The sequence below is a fragment of the Acanthopagrus latus genome, chromosome 20, assembly GCF_904848185.1.
Source record: "Acanthopagrus latus isolate v.2019 chromosome 20, fAcaLat1.1, whole genome shotgun sequence".
Classification (NCBI taxonomy): Eukaryota; Metazoa; Chordata; class Actinopteri; order Spariformes; family Sparidae; genus Acanthopagrus; species Acanthopagrus latus.
In genome coordinates this window covers 23,649,319-23,665,919 of record NC_051058.1, presented here as the reverse complement: position 1 = coordinate 23,665,919, position 16,601 = coordinate 23,649,319, and the positions used below count along the sequence as shown (strand labels likewise).

The 16,601-nt window shown below is 42.5% G+C and overlaps 2 protein-coding genes across 15 annotated transcripts in view; one reads left to right on the top strand and one right to left on the bottom strand.

The window, feature by feature from the left end:
- Nucleotides 1–2,405: 2,405 nt before the first annotated feature.
- Nucleotides 2,406–12,808, bottom strand: LOC119009794 (neoverrucotoxin subunit alpha-like). Its single transcript, XM_037081403.1, has 9 exons — nucleotides 12,670–12,808; nucleotides 11,165–11,290; nucleotides 10,910–11,057; nucleotides 9,364–9,505; nucleotides 8,749–9,055; nucleotides 7,370–7,521; nucleotides 7,117–7,219; nucleotides 3,710–5,155; nucleotides 2,406–3,594 (listed from the first exon to the last, which is right to left on the bottom strand). Exons 7-9 carry the CDS (start codon nucleotides 7,208–7,210, stop codon nucleotides 3,026–3,028), a joined length of 2,109 nt encoding a protein of 702 aa, XP_036937298.1. The 5' UTR covers nucleotides 7,211–7,219; nucleotides 7,370–7,521; nucleotides 8,749–9,055; nucleotides 9,364–9,505; nucleotides 10,910–11,057; nucleotides 11,165–11,290; nucleotides 12,670–12,808; the 3' UTR covers nucleotides 2,406–3,025.
- Nucleotides 12,398–16,601, top strand: part of LOC119009792 (SUN domain-containing protein 1-like) — a 14,447-nt gene continuing 10,243 nt past the window's right edge. For 4 of the 14 annotated variants that reach the window (XM_037081393.1, XM_037081382.1, XM_037081383.1 and 1 more), the window contains exons 1-5: nucleotides 14,177–14,320; nucleotides 15,051–15,212; nucleotides 15,389–15,576; nucleotides 16,150–16,176; nucleotides 16,268–16,540. In XM_037081393.1, coding sequence (XP_036937288.1) covers nucleotides 14,226–14,320; nucleotides 15,051–15,212; nucleotides 15,389–15,576; nucleotides 16,150–16,176; nucleotides 16,268–16,540 — 745 coding nt within the window. In that variant the 5' untranslated portion in view covers nucleotides 14,177–14,225. Of the gene's footprint in view, nucleotides 12,825–13,627; nucleotides 13,778–14,176; nucleotides 14,321–15,050; nucleotides 15,213–15,388; nucleotides 15,577–16,149; nucleotides 16,177–16,267; nucleotides 16,541–16,601 lie in introns of those variants that run through there. The other 10 variants (XM_037081396.1, XM_037081392.1, XM_037081391.1 and 7 more) reach the window with 9 other exon arrangements.

Genomic DNA, 16,601 nt, shown 5'->3' with positions numbered 1-16,601 from the left:
TCTGGCGGTGAATGCATGGAGGAGCCATGCTAACTGCTGTTGGTGCATTTTGGAGGCAACATTTCTGTGATGTTGGCGTTTGGCTACGACCCACAGTCTGTTCACGAGATGAATAAAGGAAGAGAAAACCCAGCTGAACTCCTCGTAGCTCATTTACACCTCATTTAGAAATGCTACAATATTAAGACGGAAAAATAAACGTGGTGCTGATTTGGTGTATGTGAGTGACTGAAACAGGTTCAGTTAAAACTAATTATTAACTAAATTAAGAAATAAACCCTCCAAAAAAATATCATGACAACAGCGATGCTAAAAACATTCAGATATAATATAAATGTGTTTATGTACAATGTTTCAGAGTTTTTGACCAATAACTTAATGTTGTGGTTAAATCTGAAAAACACACACATTGTGTGTGTATATATATGTATATAACACACACACACACACACACACCTCAGGACTTCTTTGTGTCAGTGTGTCTGGTTAACAACAGGGTCTGCAGTGTAGGTGCTGAGGGACAGAATGACTCTGTTTTAAAGGTCAGACTGGAGGAACTCTCACTCTGTACACTGTGAGCTCTGTTTTTTTCAATGGGGAAACTTCAAGATCCCTGAAAAACCTGAACAATCAATTAAAAGGTCGGATTGACTTTTACTCAAATGCATAAACAATGAAAGAATCTAACAAAGTGTAACATTCACCATCACAACACCAGAACAAATCAATGAAATAACCAGTCAGATTTAACACATCAAATACAACATGAATCTTATTAGCTTCAGCAGTTTCATTCCTTAAATTTCAGAGATCTTTTTGTATTAAATGAACGTGTCAGCCGTTCACAGAGACTCCAGGATCTCTTTACCTGTGGACGACCTGATCAGACCACCTCAAAAAGAAGCCAAGTCAAGAGCTTTGGTTGGAATGTACATAATACACTCCAGTTTTATTTGAGCTTTCATATTTTTTTTGGTTAAAATCACAAACAGTTGAAAGAAAAAGTACAGAAATGAGTTCAAATTACAAAAGGTTCCTTTTCTCAGGTCAGCACAAATCAAAAGTCAAAAAACAAAAAGGAACAACGTCTAATAATCAGCCCTAACATCACCGAGCTCTCACCTTTTCTACCTTCACACTCAACAGCAACCTTAGCACAGCTCATTTCTCTCAGCAGACGACATCGTTTGTCAGACAGGATCCAGCATGTCAGTATATCCGGGGAGTCTCAGCAGCCTGTACATTTTGGATGATCGGGTCACATGAAGGTGTCAGTTGGTGCAGCAGCCGTAGATCAACTTAAAGTCAAACCACAAACTCATCTATCGGCTGCTGGAGGCAGCGGCATCATCAACACGTGCGTTAGACTTCCTGCTGTCCAGGCGTCAGGGCAGCTGCAGACAGTCGCTCACAGGACTTATATTTCCATCTGACTTCAAATGAGTTCATTTAAAAGATTCAATAAGAACAATAAGGAGGCAGGCCAGTGGCCAATAAAATCCTTAACTGAACCTAAGACCAGAGTTAAGGTACAAATTTGAGAAAAACAAAGATTCTCCTTTAGTCTAGAAAGAGGATTATCTTTAAAATGCCTCTTGAAGAAACATGCTAAATTAAACAATCTGCACGTTGGCTACCTCGTGTCCCAACTTAACATGAATATAAATTCAACAAAACCTTTGACATAACAATCATATATTGATGTCAACTCTATAAGTACAAAGAATGATGAAATAAAGTTAGAATCAACAAGTATCTGATAAACCACTCAGTGAAAGTCTGAACCAAACCAGTATGAGAAGAACATTCATAAACTCAACATGGACTAATACATAGAACATGACGTATTTCAGCTCTATAACATCAGTGTTGTGCTTAAAGTCTTAACAGAGTTTATTTTTTACATCAGAACATGAATTAATTAGAGTGTTTAATAAGACATTCATTGAACTTTAGGTCAGATCAGATCTCTCTTTTACTCTGAAAAGACAATTCTTTAAATATTATGCACAAAGAAAAAGAAACAAATGTTAATCAAACACTCACCACTTAAACCTTCTTATATCCTAACCTACATTTTACATGAGCTTCTATTTAACAAACTGTGATGATGATCCAGCTGTTTCAGTGTAAGCTCTGCCTCTAAAAGTGTCAGGTATTATAGAAAGTCATAAAAAAAAAAATATGTGAGACGCAACAAGCAAATAATTAAAAACCTGACTGTGAAGCACAAAAGTGTGAAGAATCAAAAAGAACTGATGCAAAGAAAATCACAGACACGTCACACCATCAGCTGTCCTGTTTTACTTTATCTAAATGTGTTCAGTAGGTGTTCAAGCCTGTTTTAAGACTTAAAGGTGAACACACATCCCCGTTAAAGGTAATATTGATAACATGTAGAAGAAAAAAATATTAATCTGATTGTGAAAGAATCACGTGGTATCTCTGTTTCATCAGCATCTACAGTTTCAGTAGTGACCAGTTTGTTTGAATAACCTAAGAATATTCTACAGTATCTAGTTAGCATTAGCAACATTAGCTACAACAGACTGGCCACCTGAGGGCGTCCGTCAGCCGCTCAGCCGCTCAGGAAGAGCACCAGGCTTTGAACAGTTTTCGTAGCAGCCAAACTGTGAAATCACATCGTCTCTTGATGCGCTGCAGCCCAACAAGACTTTGTTGCATAAGCTAATCAATGAAAAAAAAATTCCCCTGCAGCCTTAAAAGCATTTATAAAATGAATGTTTGATCCATGGTGGTTCTGTATTTGTAAAACCTTTGAAACTCTGCTGGACATATGCAGTGAGCTGCAGAACTGGGAAGTAAACATTTTTGGCGTATGCACAAGGTGAGCGATTTTCACTGGAGGCCATCTTTGCATCTGGTATCTTTATTATATTAATCTATGGGGCAGATGATTGGAACAACAGCAGTGTTGTGGTGAGATGGAATGACTCGTTTAGTGTCTGAATGTTATCAATAAGACCTTTAACAGACAGAGAACCTGACTCATCTGTCATGGCTCTTAGTCAAATGGACAAATGCGCGCATAATTGTAATATTCATAAGCCCACAGGCCTGGGTACACAGGCTCCGTGAAGCTGGAGTCAAAGGTGTACAGATGTTCCAGGGTGTTTGAGGAGACTCTGTAGAGGGACAGAGTTCCACCTTCATGGTCCAGAAACACCCCAACTTTGTTGACAGTTTGGGGGGGAACAGGAACAGCCCACACCTGATCAATGTGCCAAGCACTAAAATAGGAAAGCATCATCATGGATGAATAGCTGAAACTCCATGATATTGAATTACGTCCAAGCATGGCGTCATAACCGTTTCCTTTTCGAGCCACTCCCTTGTACGCAGCAAGTATAGAAACAGAAACGTTCGACACTCCTACTCCAGCACCACTAAACTCTACCTCCCAGTAACGGCGCCCAGTCAGCCCCTCTTTGCACAACACCTGAGTATGACTGTCAAACCTGTCTGGGTGATCAGGATAATACAGCCAGCTATCACACGTGGCCTTCTTGTTGTCCTCGGACAGATGGAGGTAGCCGTTTGCTGTGTTTGGGTCCAGGGTGAGATCACAGGCGTCTGATGGAGAATCCAAAACAAAATGTGTGATTAATCATTGTGATGGATAAAAACAGATTTCTTAAGCAGCGTAAGTTATGCAGCGTATTTATGAGAAGCACATTAAACGACTTACACCAGATCAAATCTCTTCTGTTTGTGATGCTCCTGACAGGAGGGAGGGCAGGCTTTGAAAAATCCTCAGTGACCAGTTTGGCGTCTTTGTAGTGGTAGATGGTTGCTCCTGTGTATTTCTTATTATCAATGGCGGCCACAAGGAAACGGAATCGGCGGCTGTTCTTCAGTGCTTTGGCAAGATTGTGGACACTTTCTGCTTTTTCTCTCATTTTGTCAAGAATATCATCTGAGTAGTACCATGGGTCTTCATGGGAACACACTGGTGCAAACGTCTGCAGGTATTTGTGCATCTCATGCAGGACGGGGTCGGCACTCTGCAGGGAGGTGAAGACGAAGCACAGAGCTTCATCGACACCTGCAGCAAGAACCTCTCTGTCCAGCTCTGACTCATTATGGACGATCTTTGTTCCCTCCATCATTTCCACACAGGACCTGATGACGTTGATTTCTCTCTCTTTATGATTCAGCCACTTGTCTAGTTTTTCATGACTGAATGGTGACTTGTTTCTGTCATCAAGGAGTTTTTCTACTGAGCTCTCGTCTTCTTTACCATCACGGATGAGGGGAAATTTATCCCTCATGTTGTTCCGGAGCTCAGATGCATAAAGATCACATCGTGTTTTAAAACCTTTTAACTCTTTTTGGACCTGTGGAAAATTTGCGATCACTGTGTCGTCCAGAGAATCTTTGCATCTCATTTCCATTTCCCGTAAGTCTTCGAGAGCATCCTGCGCCTTCTGAACTAATCCAGCGCTGATCTCTCTCTTCAGCTCAGCTGCAGTCGTGTCAAAGACCTTCAGAGGCATCATCCAGACCTTCAGAGGAACACTCTTCTCTCCTTTTTCTCCCAGCAGCTTTGGAAGCTCTACAAAGGTCTTCACTGCATCTTCAAATGTTGCAGGGTTGCTTTGAAGAATGAAGTCTCCGTAGAATTTGCAGGAGAATTTGTTGGTCAGTTCTTTTTCTTCATCAGTCAGTTTGATGTCAACTTTTCCCTCAATATTAAATGTAGGGATCTTCTTGATCACAGCCTCCATGTGGCCCTGGATGTCCTGAACGCTGCTGGCTTCCAACTTCTCACTGTCAAACACAAAGAAAGCATTTGCCCCATAAAGGATTTTTGAGACTACATGTGTTGCCGTGCCCTTCTTGATGGATTCTTTCTCTTGGTTGATCATGGTTTCAAGTTGAGACATTGACAGCTGATTGAAGTGTGTGGTAGCGTTGTACAGACACGTCACTCTGCTCTGATTCTTGAATTTCTTCGTATCAGTCAGATACTTGGCAGATCCTCCAACTTCAACCAGTCCACACAGGAAACTGGCCTTCAGAGAAGCTTCAATGTCCAACAGAGAGGACTTGGACTCAATGGAGTCAGATGCAGAGACTTCAAAGTTACTGTAAGGGTGAGGGGTAGCAGTTATCTGCCCAGGGAGAGTTAATCCTACAGAAAAAAGAAGAAACATCAGTAATCTGTTTGAACATGGACAGAATTTTAATCCAAAAATCCAAAATGCTGAAAAATCATTTGGATTTCTGAAGCTTCAGCATGAAGGTATTCTTGGACAGTAAAATTGACAGTTTTGCAGATAAGTATGAATGTTATTCGTTTTACCACCATTTACAAAAGTTCTCTGACAACTCTGCTCTTGTCGGTCTCATCAGGGACGATGGAGCCTATACAGACTTTGTGGACTGGTACCAGCAGAACCACCTCCAGCTCGGCGCCAGGAAGACCAAAGAGCTGGTGGTGGATTTCTGCAGGCACAGACAGCCCTGCACACAGGTGAACAGACAGGGAACAGACAGCTGGTGACATCTAACAAGTACCTGGGAGTTCACTTCAACAATAAGCTGGACTGGGCTGATCACACCGCAGAGTCCACCTGCTGAGGAGGCTCAGGTCCTCTGGACTGCAGGGGACCTCCTGACCGCTTTCTTCTTCATCATGTTGATACGACTACTCTATTTTTTTTTTACCCTTTTAAGTTTATTGTTGTTTATTTTTGCTATTGGTTTTGTCTTTTGTAATATTCTGTCATTTGGCTGCTGGGACAAACAAATTTCCCCATTTGTGGGACATTAAAGGATTTCTGATTCTAATTCTGTCTCATGTTAGACCTCACTGGGGGGGTCGTAACAGCACACATCACATTTATTATTCTATTATTATTATCATAATAATTGTGATTGTTCAAGTCATTTCATTACTTTCTCTTTAGATTTTTTTCAGTATATATAAGTGTTCTAAATATTGTGTTATAAATATGCAAAGCCACTGCCATCTACCTGGTTATTGCTGTTTAATTTAGCTATCAGCAGATCCTGAGGCAGGTGACAGCTTTCATCACCAATCAACCCAACCAGCCTCCCTGCCAGCTCCAGAACTAACGTCCTGACTCGGCAGACTGTGGAGAGTATCAACGAAGAGTGGATAGAGCAATTATTATTATTATTATTATTATTTTTATTATTATTTTTATCATCATCATCATCATCATCATCATTATTATTATTATTATTATTATTATTATTATTGTTATTAATAATAATAATAATAATAATAATAATAATAATAATAATAATAATCATCATCATCATTATTATTGTTATTATCATTACAGCTCCACTCTCATGTAAACCAGGCTTCCATCCAGAGAGCATGAGTGCAGGGCAGCACACACATTAAGATTTACAACAAAACCATGTCCTCACTTCTCTAATCTCCCTCCCTGTTGTCTTCAGAGCCAAAATACCCGTTTTCACTATTTTAGAACCAGCCGGGATTCACAGAGCAACATTGGTGACATGAAACAACAGCAACAATGAATGTCCCAATCTAATCTGCAGGATCAGGGATCGGGGGCCTGCATTTAATACTGCTCGTTTGGTTTGATAAAATCCTGCAGAGAGGGTAATTAAATGAATCACTCTGGATAACCAGCTCATCTCCGTGGAAGAGGATCAGGGTTTTCTGAATCCCTGGTGTGTCCTACCATCTCTGCACTACATCACATTGACTCCACTCTGGAGTTACAGCGGGCCGTATGCACACTAGTTTGGTGGCTCTCATACAGCAGAGCATGTAAAACAGGCAATCAAGGAGATGCTGAATGCTGTGAAATAGACAAGCAACATGTCCACATCATTTTATGTGTCAGTGTAAGGATGTAAAATCAGTGGATGATATGGAGGCACCAAGCGTGGCTGCGTCTCACACACTTCAGCTGGCTGAACATGAGGACCTGCTGTCACACTGCAGCGTCACACACTCACACTTTGCTTATTCTTTCTGTCGTGTATATGAATGTAGGATTGATTGAAATAGTCAGAACATTTAATGAAATGGCTTCGAAGACAGGTAGAATGAAATATGATCTTAATATGAGTTTGGTCCAGACTTACCTGGGAGCAGTCTCTCTTCCCGAGCATCGTAGAGAGTTCCCAGGGCGAAAGTTCGACCCAATGCAGCAACTTCAAGGGGATCTGAGCCGGCCATTTCTTCAACCTGTAGAGTAAAGTCAGGTTAGTGAGCGAGTCGTCTTCTGTGCTGCAGTTACACTGGTTATAACAGGAGGAGTCAGCCTACACGTCTACTGTGTAAATGCAGTACTTCCCTGTAAACACTAGTGTTTGTCTCTGCCCAGTTTGTCCTCACCTGGTGAAAGATGTGTAGATCAGCTGAGTTGTGAGTCTTCTTGGCTTCTGACTGGAGCTTCCAGAGTTTCTTTATATCCTGTCAGATACCGACTCTTCCCACGACACGCCTCCTCCCACCATGACGTGAAGTCTGTCCACAGAAATGATGAACTGTGAAGATAAAAAACTTCCAGTAATTGCAGCATTTCTGTAGAATGAAAACTTGAACAGGTGCCAGTGTTTTAACTGATTTCTGATTAACTAATACAAAAACAACTTCCTGCTGAGAGTTCAGTCTGACATGTAAGATCTGCCATCTGAGGCCTGTTATGTCTTAGAGAAACCCCTCAAAGTGTCTCAAATCTTAGAGAAGAAGAAAAGCAGATACTTCTGCATTGTGTCGTATGTACTTGAATTAATACTGATCGATGTGATGTCTAATATGAGAGTCTCCAAGGAGGCCACATGCATCTTCCAGTGCCATGTGTGAAAGTTATTATCTCATATAAACTGTAACTTGAACACTGAGCATTCAGGTCAGGAGTTAGTCATCAGTCACACCTGTGTGTCACCCACTGCACACTGTGTGTTATCAGGAACCCACAAACCCTGTTCCTGCCCTGCTGGTCAGCAGGGAACCTAAAGAAGAAGGAATGTTTGGTTTGTTTGGTGCCGGACTGTGATGACAGCCACACTGAAGTCTACGGGAGACACATGGACAAATACAGCCAACGTGAGTAAACAGGGCGGGTCTGACCAAATACCAGAGATGTGGACTGGGTCATCGACTAGAGTCGCTGTGTGATGACTTAGCAGAAAATAATTACTTGAGACTCAACTTGAAACTTGAGATTGAGGATGTACTCAAACAAGATGAACAAACTGCAGTTTGTCACACTGCACAACTGCTGGCTGTATGTGGTTAGTGTTTTTTACTGTGTCAGTGATATTATAGTCTAGCAAAAGCAGAACCAAACTGAACCGAGCATTAAAAGGTGTAATTATCACTGTTTTTATAATAATAATAATAATGGATTGGATTTGTATGGTGCTTTTCTAGGTGCCGTTCCTTCACACAGTCACACTGGTGGTGGTGAACCTCGATAGCAGCCACAGCTGCTCCGGGTCAGACTGAGGGAGCGTGGCTGCACGTTCAGCACCAACAGCCCCGACCACCACAAACACACAGCAGTCAGCCACATTCACACCAGGCAAGGTGGGTGAAGTGTCTCACCCAAGCAGCACATTTCAACAAGTGACGACGTTTGTTGTGTTCACAGCACTCAGTGAAGCTGAAGGACTGAGTTTTATTGGGTTTAATACTGAAGTTCAATGATGACTCGGGTCACATCGAGTAGGTGTTAACACTTTTCATGTGTAAGATCATCTTTCCCTCACCTGATGAGCTTTAGTTGGCTCAACTGAACCACAGCTCAGCCCGTCACACCGATCGTTCTTGTTTGGGAGGTGGTTTGGGTTGACCCAACTTCACAAACTCAGCACTTTCTTCATCTTTGTGTCGACCAAAAATATTTCCCAATATCCCAGAACTGGTTGTGAGTGGTGTCTTGTCCTGTAAACAGGGTTACATATTGATGGTTTGAGTAGGACAGTGTGTTACTTGATGCTCCTCTGTGGACACACCTGGATGATCAGGCAGACTGTCTCCTTCAGGACCGGCTTCATGGTGGTCGTGGCAGTTGATCTATGTAAGACAGGGAGTTTTGTCCAGGAACAGATGCAAACACATCATTTTATCTGCTTGTGAATGAAAGTCTTATTATATCGCTTTGTCTTTTATCTATTTCAGGAAACATCCCGGTCAGTGTTATTCTACTGGCATTTAACAGTTAACCAACAACTTTTCAAACATATAAAAAACAAACAGTCCCAGTTCCACAGAACTGACCTCAGACTTTGAGAAGTCTTTGTGGTGACATGTTCTATGGAAACATCGTGTTTTGGTCAAATATTCCGCTGATGAATATGAAACATTTATGTACATGAACTTACTGAATTTCAGTTCATTGAACTCTTTTTCTACTTCCTCCTCTCTCTCCTCTCCTTCTTGTTCTGTGTTGTCAGTCTTCTGGCTCTGCTGACCTCAGCAGTCCTGTAGACGTTACAGAGCATCCTGAAGTTCATGATGACGATCCTGCAGAGGAGGAAGAGCAGAGGGCTGAATATGGTAACCACTGAGTTATGGCCTAACAGTGAACCATGCTGCTGTCACACCACTTGCTTTAGTACAAACAATCAATTTACTGTCGTTTTTATCTAATAAACCGTTAATATTTTAGTAGTTTGCTTTATGTTGTGTCATTGTTGTTGACCACCTGAATCATTTTCAAACTTCCTGGCATGAGTATCTTTGTTATCAGTTATCTTTGTTCCTTACAGATGTACATTCAAACGTTATCTGATTTAACAGTTAATCAACAACTTTTCAAACATATAAAAAACAAACAGTCCCAGTTCCATGGAATTGACCTCAGACTTTGTAATGTTGTTATAGTGACAAGTCCCATTAAGTGTGTCTGTGTTACTATGGAAACACTTGTGTTATTCCACTGGCACCACCTCTGCACAAAGTCAAAGAAGTGATTTCCATGCACCTGGAAACCACGAGCTCAGCCGTGATTTGATGATGAAATAAACCCTCTTTGCTCAGAATAACATTTTGACCTCAGACGCTTTAATCGACCCTCTGAGTGCTCAAACCTCTCTGATTATTCACAGGTTTACTTCACAGTATCAGAGACTTGTAATGTGGTGTCGTCTCAGAGTTGAGAATGAAACAGAACCAAGCGCAGCTCTGTGGGCAGATAATAATCAATAGGGTCATATTCTGTACATGTAAAGGTGTGTAAATGTTTACTGGTATAGACGTCTAACACATTAACTACACTAACTCTTATTAGGCTGACTATGTTTCCATTTCGTTTCCAATGTCGTGCTGCTCAAAGGTTTGGACCCTGAATACAGTTGTATTGATTCTTATATACAGTTATTTATATATAAATATACAAACACATGAACTGCATGTTTTGAGTCTGTGTCTGGGTGAATAGTTCCAACGAGTCATTATGAAATAACAAGTCAGTGTTACAAGATAAAAAAGTGACTGTGATTGCTGTGAGAAGTAGGACGTCCAGATTTTATTAATCTGTTAAGTGAATGGTGTAAATGGTCCTAAACCTTGTGTGGGTATAAGAACATATGGTGGTCAATATGAATATTCAGTGAGTGAGTTTAATGAACATAAGGAAGTGAAATACAAAGATTATGTGCAGGTTTTTTACAGATGGATCAAAGATAACAGGACTCACAGGATCTGCAGTTGTGGTTCCCAGTCATGGAAGTGAGATCTGCAGACGGACATCAAATGATGTGTGTCTCGACACATGTGGACTGCAAGGGCCCATTCATCGCTGCTTGCAGCTTTAATTTATATGTATGACTATAGACTATGAGGAATCTGCACTACTGGTTAAATTCTGTTTTGTTTTGGTCAAATATTCCGCTGATGAATGTGAAACATTTATGTACATGAACTTACTGAATTTCAGTTCATTTAACTCTTTTTCTACTTCCTCCTCTCTCTCCTCTCCTTCCTGTTCTGTGTTGTCAGTCTTCTGGCTCTGCTGACCTCAGCAGTCCTGTAGACGTTACAGAGCATCCTGAAGTTCATGATGACGATCCTCAGCCTGCAGAGGAGGAAGAGCAGAGGGCTGAACATGGTAACCACTGAGAGTATGCAGGCAGTACCTGGAGGATGAGGGAACTGATACAATTGAATGGCCTTAACGATCACCTGACTCAGCGACGCCCTTTCACAGATCTGGGAGGACATTCCACAAGACACCATCTGTCGTCTCATTAGGAGCATGCCGCGACGTTGTCAAGCATGCATATAAGCACGTGGGGGCCACAGAAGATACTGTGAAGCATTTTGAGTTGCAGAAATTACATTTTGGCAAAATGGATTAGACTGCCACATCATTATTTCACTTTGATTTTCAGGGTGTCTATACAATTAAGCCCTCTGTAGGTTGAAAACTTTCATTTTCTATTAAAAGATGTGGAATCCTTTTGTTCCTAAGACATTGCCCTGTCCATATCTGTATAGATATCCAACATAATTTATTTTCACATTGAGATCTGATGTGTTTCTTTCATTTTTTGAGCAGTGTATATATTTATATATCTATTTATCTATCTATATATCTATATGTATATATAGATAGGTACGAAGTGAAATTAATAAAGAGTGTCAGCAGCACTGGGATCAGGAAAGAAGAAGAAGACATTCATGATCCATTCAAAACAGAGTTGGTGATGTGAGTAAGGATGTCCCAATCAGTTTTTTTTTTACCCCGATCCCAATCTGAGTCCTTTGATATTTAGTTTATCAGAGTTCTGATCTGATATCAGCCTTAACCAATATTTTCCTGGATAATACAGCTGCAATACTGTCATATGGCTCTCCACTGGCCTCCACTGTGACAGCAGACCCTCGTGTACAGCCAGCCAGGAAGAACGAGATTTTCCATAGAAAAATAGCAGTATCAGCAGAATTAAAGAAGAATAGGAATTGGTTGAGGCCATGAAGCCTGAGAAGACACTCCCAGTTTCTTTGTGTTTAAAAGAGGATGCTCAATGCTTTCAACCCCAGTATATTTTTTGCCAGGACTGTCTTTGTCTGTGTCTGATCTCGTGCTTTGATTGCTGGCAGATAAATTTCTACTGCACTCAGCCTCAAAGACTCTTGGTGACTTTTTTGATCTTTGAAATCTTTTGGACCAACAAAGAAAATTCAAGTTGATTTACGACAGAAGTGGAAAAGAGGAGACAATTATGAACATATTAAGAAAAGGACACAGTAATCTGAATAGTAGAAGAAGAAGAAGAAGAAGAAGAAGAAGAAGAAGAAGAAGAAGAAGAAGAAGAAGAAGAAGAAGAGGATGTAAACCAGAAGCAGAATTCACGCAGTGAACCATCTCATCCACGCTCTATGATCTTTGGCAGTGCACCCGCTGCGGTCATTTATTCCTCCCGCCACACGGGGGCGACATATCAGCCAGCTGCCGCTATAAAAACCTGCGCAGCTTCACTGTAGCCCGAAACGGCGGCTGTCAAATCTCCCAGTGTGGCTTGTTGTGAGTTTGTCAGTCGACACTTAGAACTTGTGTCTCTTTTAAGACAACAGTTATAAGTAACGCTCACACTTTTATCATTAGGTCGCGTGTTTTAACAGAAAAACAGCCGGAAGCTGTCGTTCATCCAGCATTAATACGTGTGTAGCTAACAGGATCTTACCGGCGGCAGTAACCTGCGCTGGGTGAGAGTCTCCTCAGCGGGTGAGAGTCTCCTCTGCGGGTGAGAGTCTCCTCAGCGGGTGAGAGTCTCCTCAGCGGGTGAGAGTCTCCTCTGCGGGTGAGAGTCTCCTCAGCGGGTGAGAGTCTCCTCTGCGGGTGAGTAATGTGCATCTTTCATCTTGTGTCGACGGTTGGAGAGCTAAAGCTAACGGTAGCACAACGACCGTTCGTTTTTCGCGGGGCCCCGCCCACCACCTGATTTCATTGGTCCATTGGGACGTCAGATGTCTGAGCTCTACGTGATTGGCTGGGAGCGGGCAGTGTAGTTAAATGACTGAAGACACGTGGGTGAGGAGGGGTGACGTCTGAATGATCTGTTATTAAACACTCAGTTAAAGTGCTTCACGTCAATAATAATAATAATAATAATAATAATAATAATAATAATAATAATAATAATAATAATAATAATAATAATAATAATAATAATAAATGCTACTCAGAGATGTTAAATGACTGCTTCAGAGTGCAGCTCTGCGAGGAATTAAACAGGTTAATAATCAGCAGGCAGTATTGATTTAATCTGCAGACTTTCTTTTAATTGGTATGATCTTTATTGTTTGTACATAAAACAAACATTTTTAGCAAACATTTTTTGTCATTTCTGTTTGTTCTCACTGTAAATTGAATCATTCAGTTCTTTTGTTACTGTTGGTTGGACAAAAAAAGATATTTGAAGACGTCACATTTTTAACATCATTTTTTCTTGAACTGGCAGAAATAATCTTCCATATCATGATGGATTCAGTGATTAGTTAACAGCTCAGTTGTAGCTCATCCTCTGCTCTCCTGCAGCAGGCAGTAAATGTCTGTGCTGACGGCGCCCTCAGCAGGTGAACACAGGTCACTGCAGCTCTGCACACAGTCTATAATTGGCTCAAGCTGAGGGCTGCTGGGTAATCCAGAGCGTCTCAGTGAGGTGGAGGTTCCCCTCTACACAGTCCAGGTGATCCGACCGCAGCGTTCACCTGCAGCCGTCTGCGATCTGTTTGCGTCGCCGTCGTCCTCTCACATGTCGGCCGTGTCTGGAGCTCACCTGTGTTGTCCAGGTAACACCTGACAGAGAGTGTGTTAGGGTTCCACCTGCTGCCTCTCACCTTCCCCACCTGTGTGTCCCTGCAGCCAAATACTGAGACGGTTAAATAGCCCTGAACCAACACTGAGTGATCTTTACATTCAGACTGTTTTCATGTTCAGAATCTATTCCACCAGTTTCACACAAACATCATTTATTCACAAGTGTTTTTGGACACCTGGATTTTCCCTGGATACGTGTGTGTGTGTGTGTGTGTGTGTGTGTGTGTGTGTGTGTGTGTGTGTGTGTGTGTGTGTGTGTGTGTGTGTGTGTGTGGGCGGGGTCTAAGCAGCTCACTGACCCTCAGCTCTAACAGGAAGTGATGTGTGCAGCAGGTTCACGCTGAACTGTGCTGCTGCCACACAGCTTGTGTGCGTGTGTGTGTTTCCTCACTCTGTGTGTGAGTGGGTGTGTGTTTGGTAATGTGTGTGTGTGTGTGTGTGTGTGCTGGGCCTCTGTTCCCTGGAATGTCCTGTGAAGAGGATGTGGACCTGCAGAGCTGGGGCTGGACCAACCTGTGTGTATACTCACCACCTTCTTTGTGTGTGTGTTGTATGTAGGTCAGGTTGTCTCTGTGTCTGATAAGGCAGCAGGGATTGTGTTGTAATCAGACTGACTGTTGCCTGCTGCTGTTTGTGGACGTCTGACTGATCCATTTGTCTGTGTGATTGATATATCAGGACGAGGACGTTTTCATTCTGACCTCAGTTTATTTCTGTTTGTCTAAGTTTTGTCTCTGTGTAAATCTGAGGTCTCACTAAAATCCATTCAGTTTTTTTCTCTAGTTTCTGCTCACATCACCAGGCGGACTTGAAGGCTTCAGCTGGTCTGTGTGGTGATCTGATGATTCAGTGACATGAAACACTGAAATTACAATTCCACACTGAGATAATATGAGACAGAAGGCGCTCGCTGCATTTCCCTTGTCTGCTGAAGGATCTTTTGTCAAACTGTAGTTTAAAAGCCCAAAAAGAACTTCAGTCTATATTTGTTTGTGTCTGTCAGATGTTCTTCATTCAGCTGTGTGAGCTGTTAGCACTTCCTGTTTGCAGTGTTCATGGATGTACAGATAACTATCACTGGATCACTTCTGATTCTGAAGGAAACTTAAAAGCATGACGCTTCTCAGGGGAGACTTCTCTCTGATTTCTGATGAGGTTAATTTCCTGGATTTGATCTTTTTTTTGTTCATCTTACGCAGCCTCTCAGTGATCCTTCTTTCTCCTCCTCCTCCTCTTCCTCCTCAGCTCCAGCTACTCCTCTGCAGCGTTAGACTCGGAGAAGGAGCAGCTGATCGTGTCCACCATGTCCAGACGCAGCCTGCGGCTCGATGACGGCCTGTTGGATCGCGGTCTGCCGCACAGCAGCGCCTCCTTCAGTGTGGGAGGACCCAGCTGGAGGAGCAGCAGGTGAGGAGCTGGTCTGCTGCTCCAAATACTAGTTTGAACAATTTACTCTGCTCCTCCTCGTGCATTTACTCATCCACATTCTTGTCTTTTTTCCCCTGCACCTCCTCCTCTCCCTCTCTCCCATCCTCACCTTTGTACTTTCCCTGCCTCTCCTCCTCCTCCTCCTCCTCCTCCAGGTCGATGAAGTCTCGTCGGTCCCAGCAGCTCTCCGTCTCCTGCTCGGAGTCTCTCCTCCTCAGTACTCCTCGTAAGCTGGCGGCTCCATCGCTCCTGAACAGCAGCGTGGCGTCCGACGCCTCCCTGCTCTCCTCCCTGCTGGACGACTCCTCCGTCCAGGAGTCCACGATGGTCGACACCTTCTGGGGTAAAACTCCTTTTTCTGCTCCAGTTATCTGCAATCAGGCCAAAGACCAGAGAAACGTGACGCACTGCTGAACTTGATACTTTTACTCCGTAACTCTGAGAATACTTGTGTACTTCTAGTGAAGAAGTTTTTTGAATGCAGTGAAACGGAAACATGTTAAAATTAGAAATAGTCCAGGTTGCTGTTGAGTCGAGTCTCAAGGTGACCAAACGTTTACCATCAGGGCTCCTTGACTTTAGATCCGCCTACCTGAGGAGATGAGACTCGCAGAATCAGTGACTTCTGTTACATCATCTCCTAAAACCCACTTTTATAGACCGTCACCCTTTTTAAAATAATTCTTCATCTTTCTGTCTTTTTGTTCCTTTTCATTCTCTTAGTCTATCTATCTGTCTTTAACTCCACTCATGTGATCGTCTATTGATTTTATTCTTTTCTTTTCCCTCCTCATAGATTTCTTTGCTTCTTTTTTGATTTGTTTGAAAAGTTCTCTACAGATAAAGTTTGATCGAGTTCAACTGTGAATCGGTTTCTGATCTTGTCTGACGTCGATCTTCCTCTTCTGGTTTCCAGGTTTGGATCATGACGGTGATGCCAAAGGTCAGTTCACTGAATATGCACTTCATGTTTCTTCATTAATCAATAATCAGATTGATTTCCTGTGAGTGAGTTGTTCATGTCTATGTGACAGAAAGCACCATCATAGCAGAGCACAGCACCATCCTGGCAGACGGCACTCTGATTGGTTCAGACTGTCCCAAACACCCGGTGCAGACACTCAGCCAGGTTTACTGTAAAGACTGTGAGCTGCAGTCAGACAGGAAGGAGTCCACACACTGCGCCTCCTCCAAATACACCTGCGCCTCCTCCGCCGTGACGGGGCCGAGACCAGGACCCTCAGGGACCGGAGACCAGGACACGTCCACCATCTACTGCAGAGACCGGAGCCGCAAGAACCGCACAGGCGAGCGCAAGTTACAATATTAATGTTGTTGTTGTTGTTGTTGTTATTGTGCAGCGAGCAG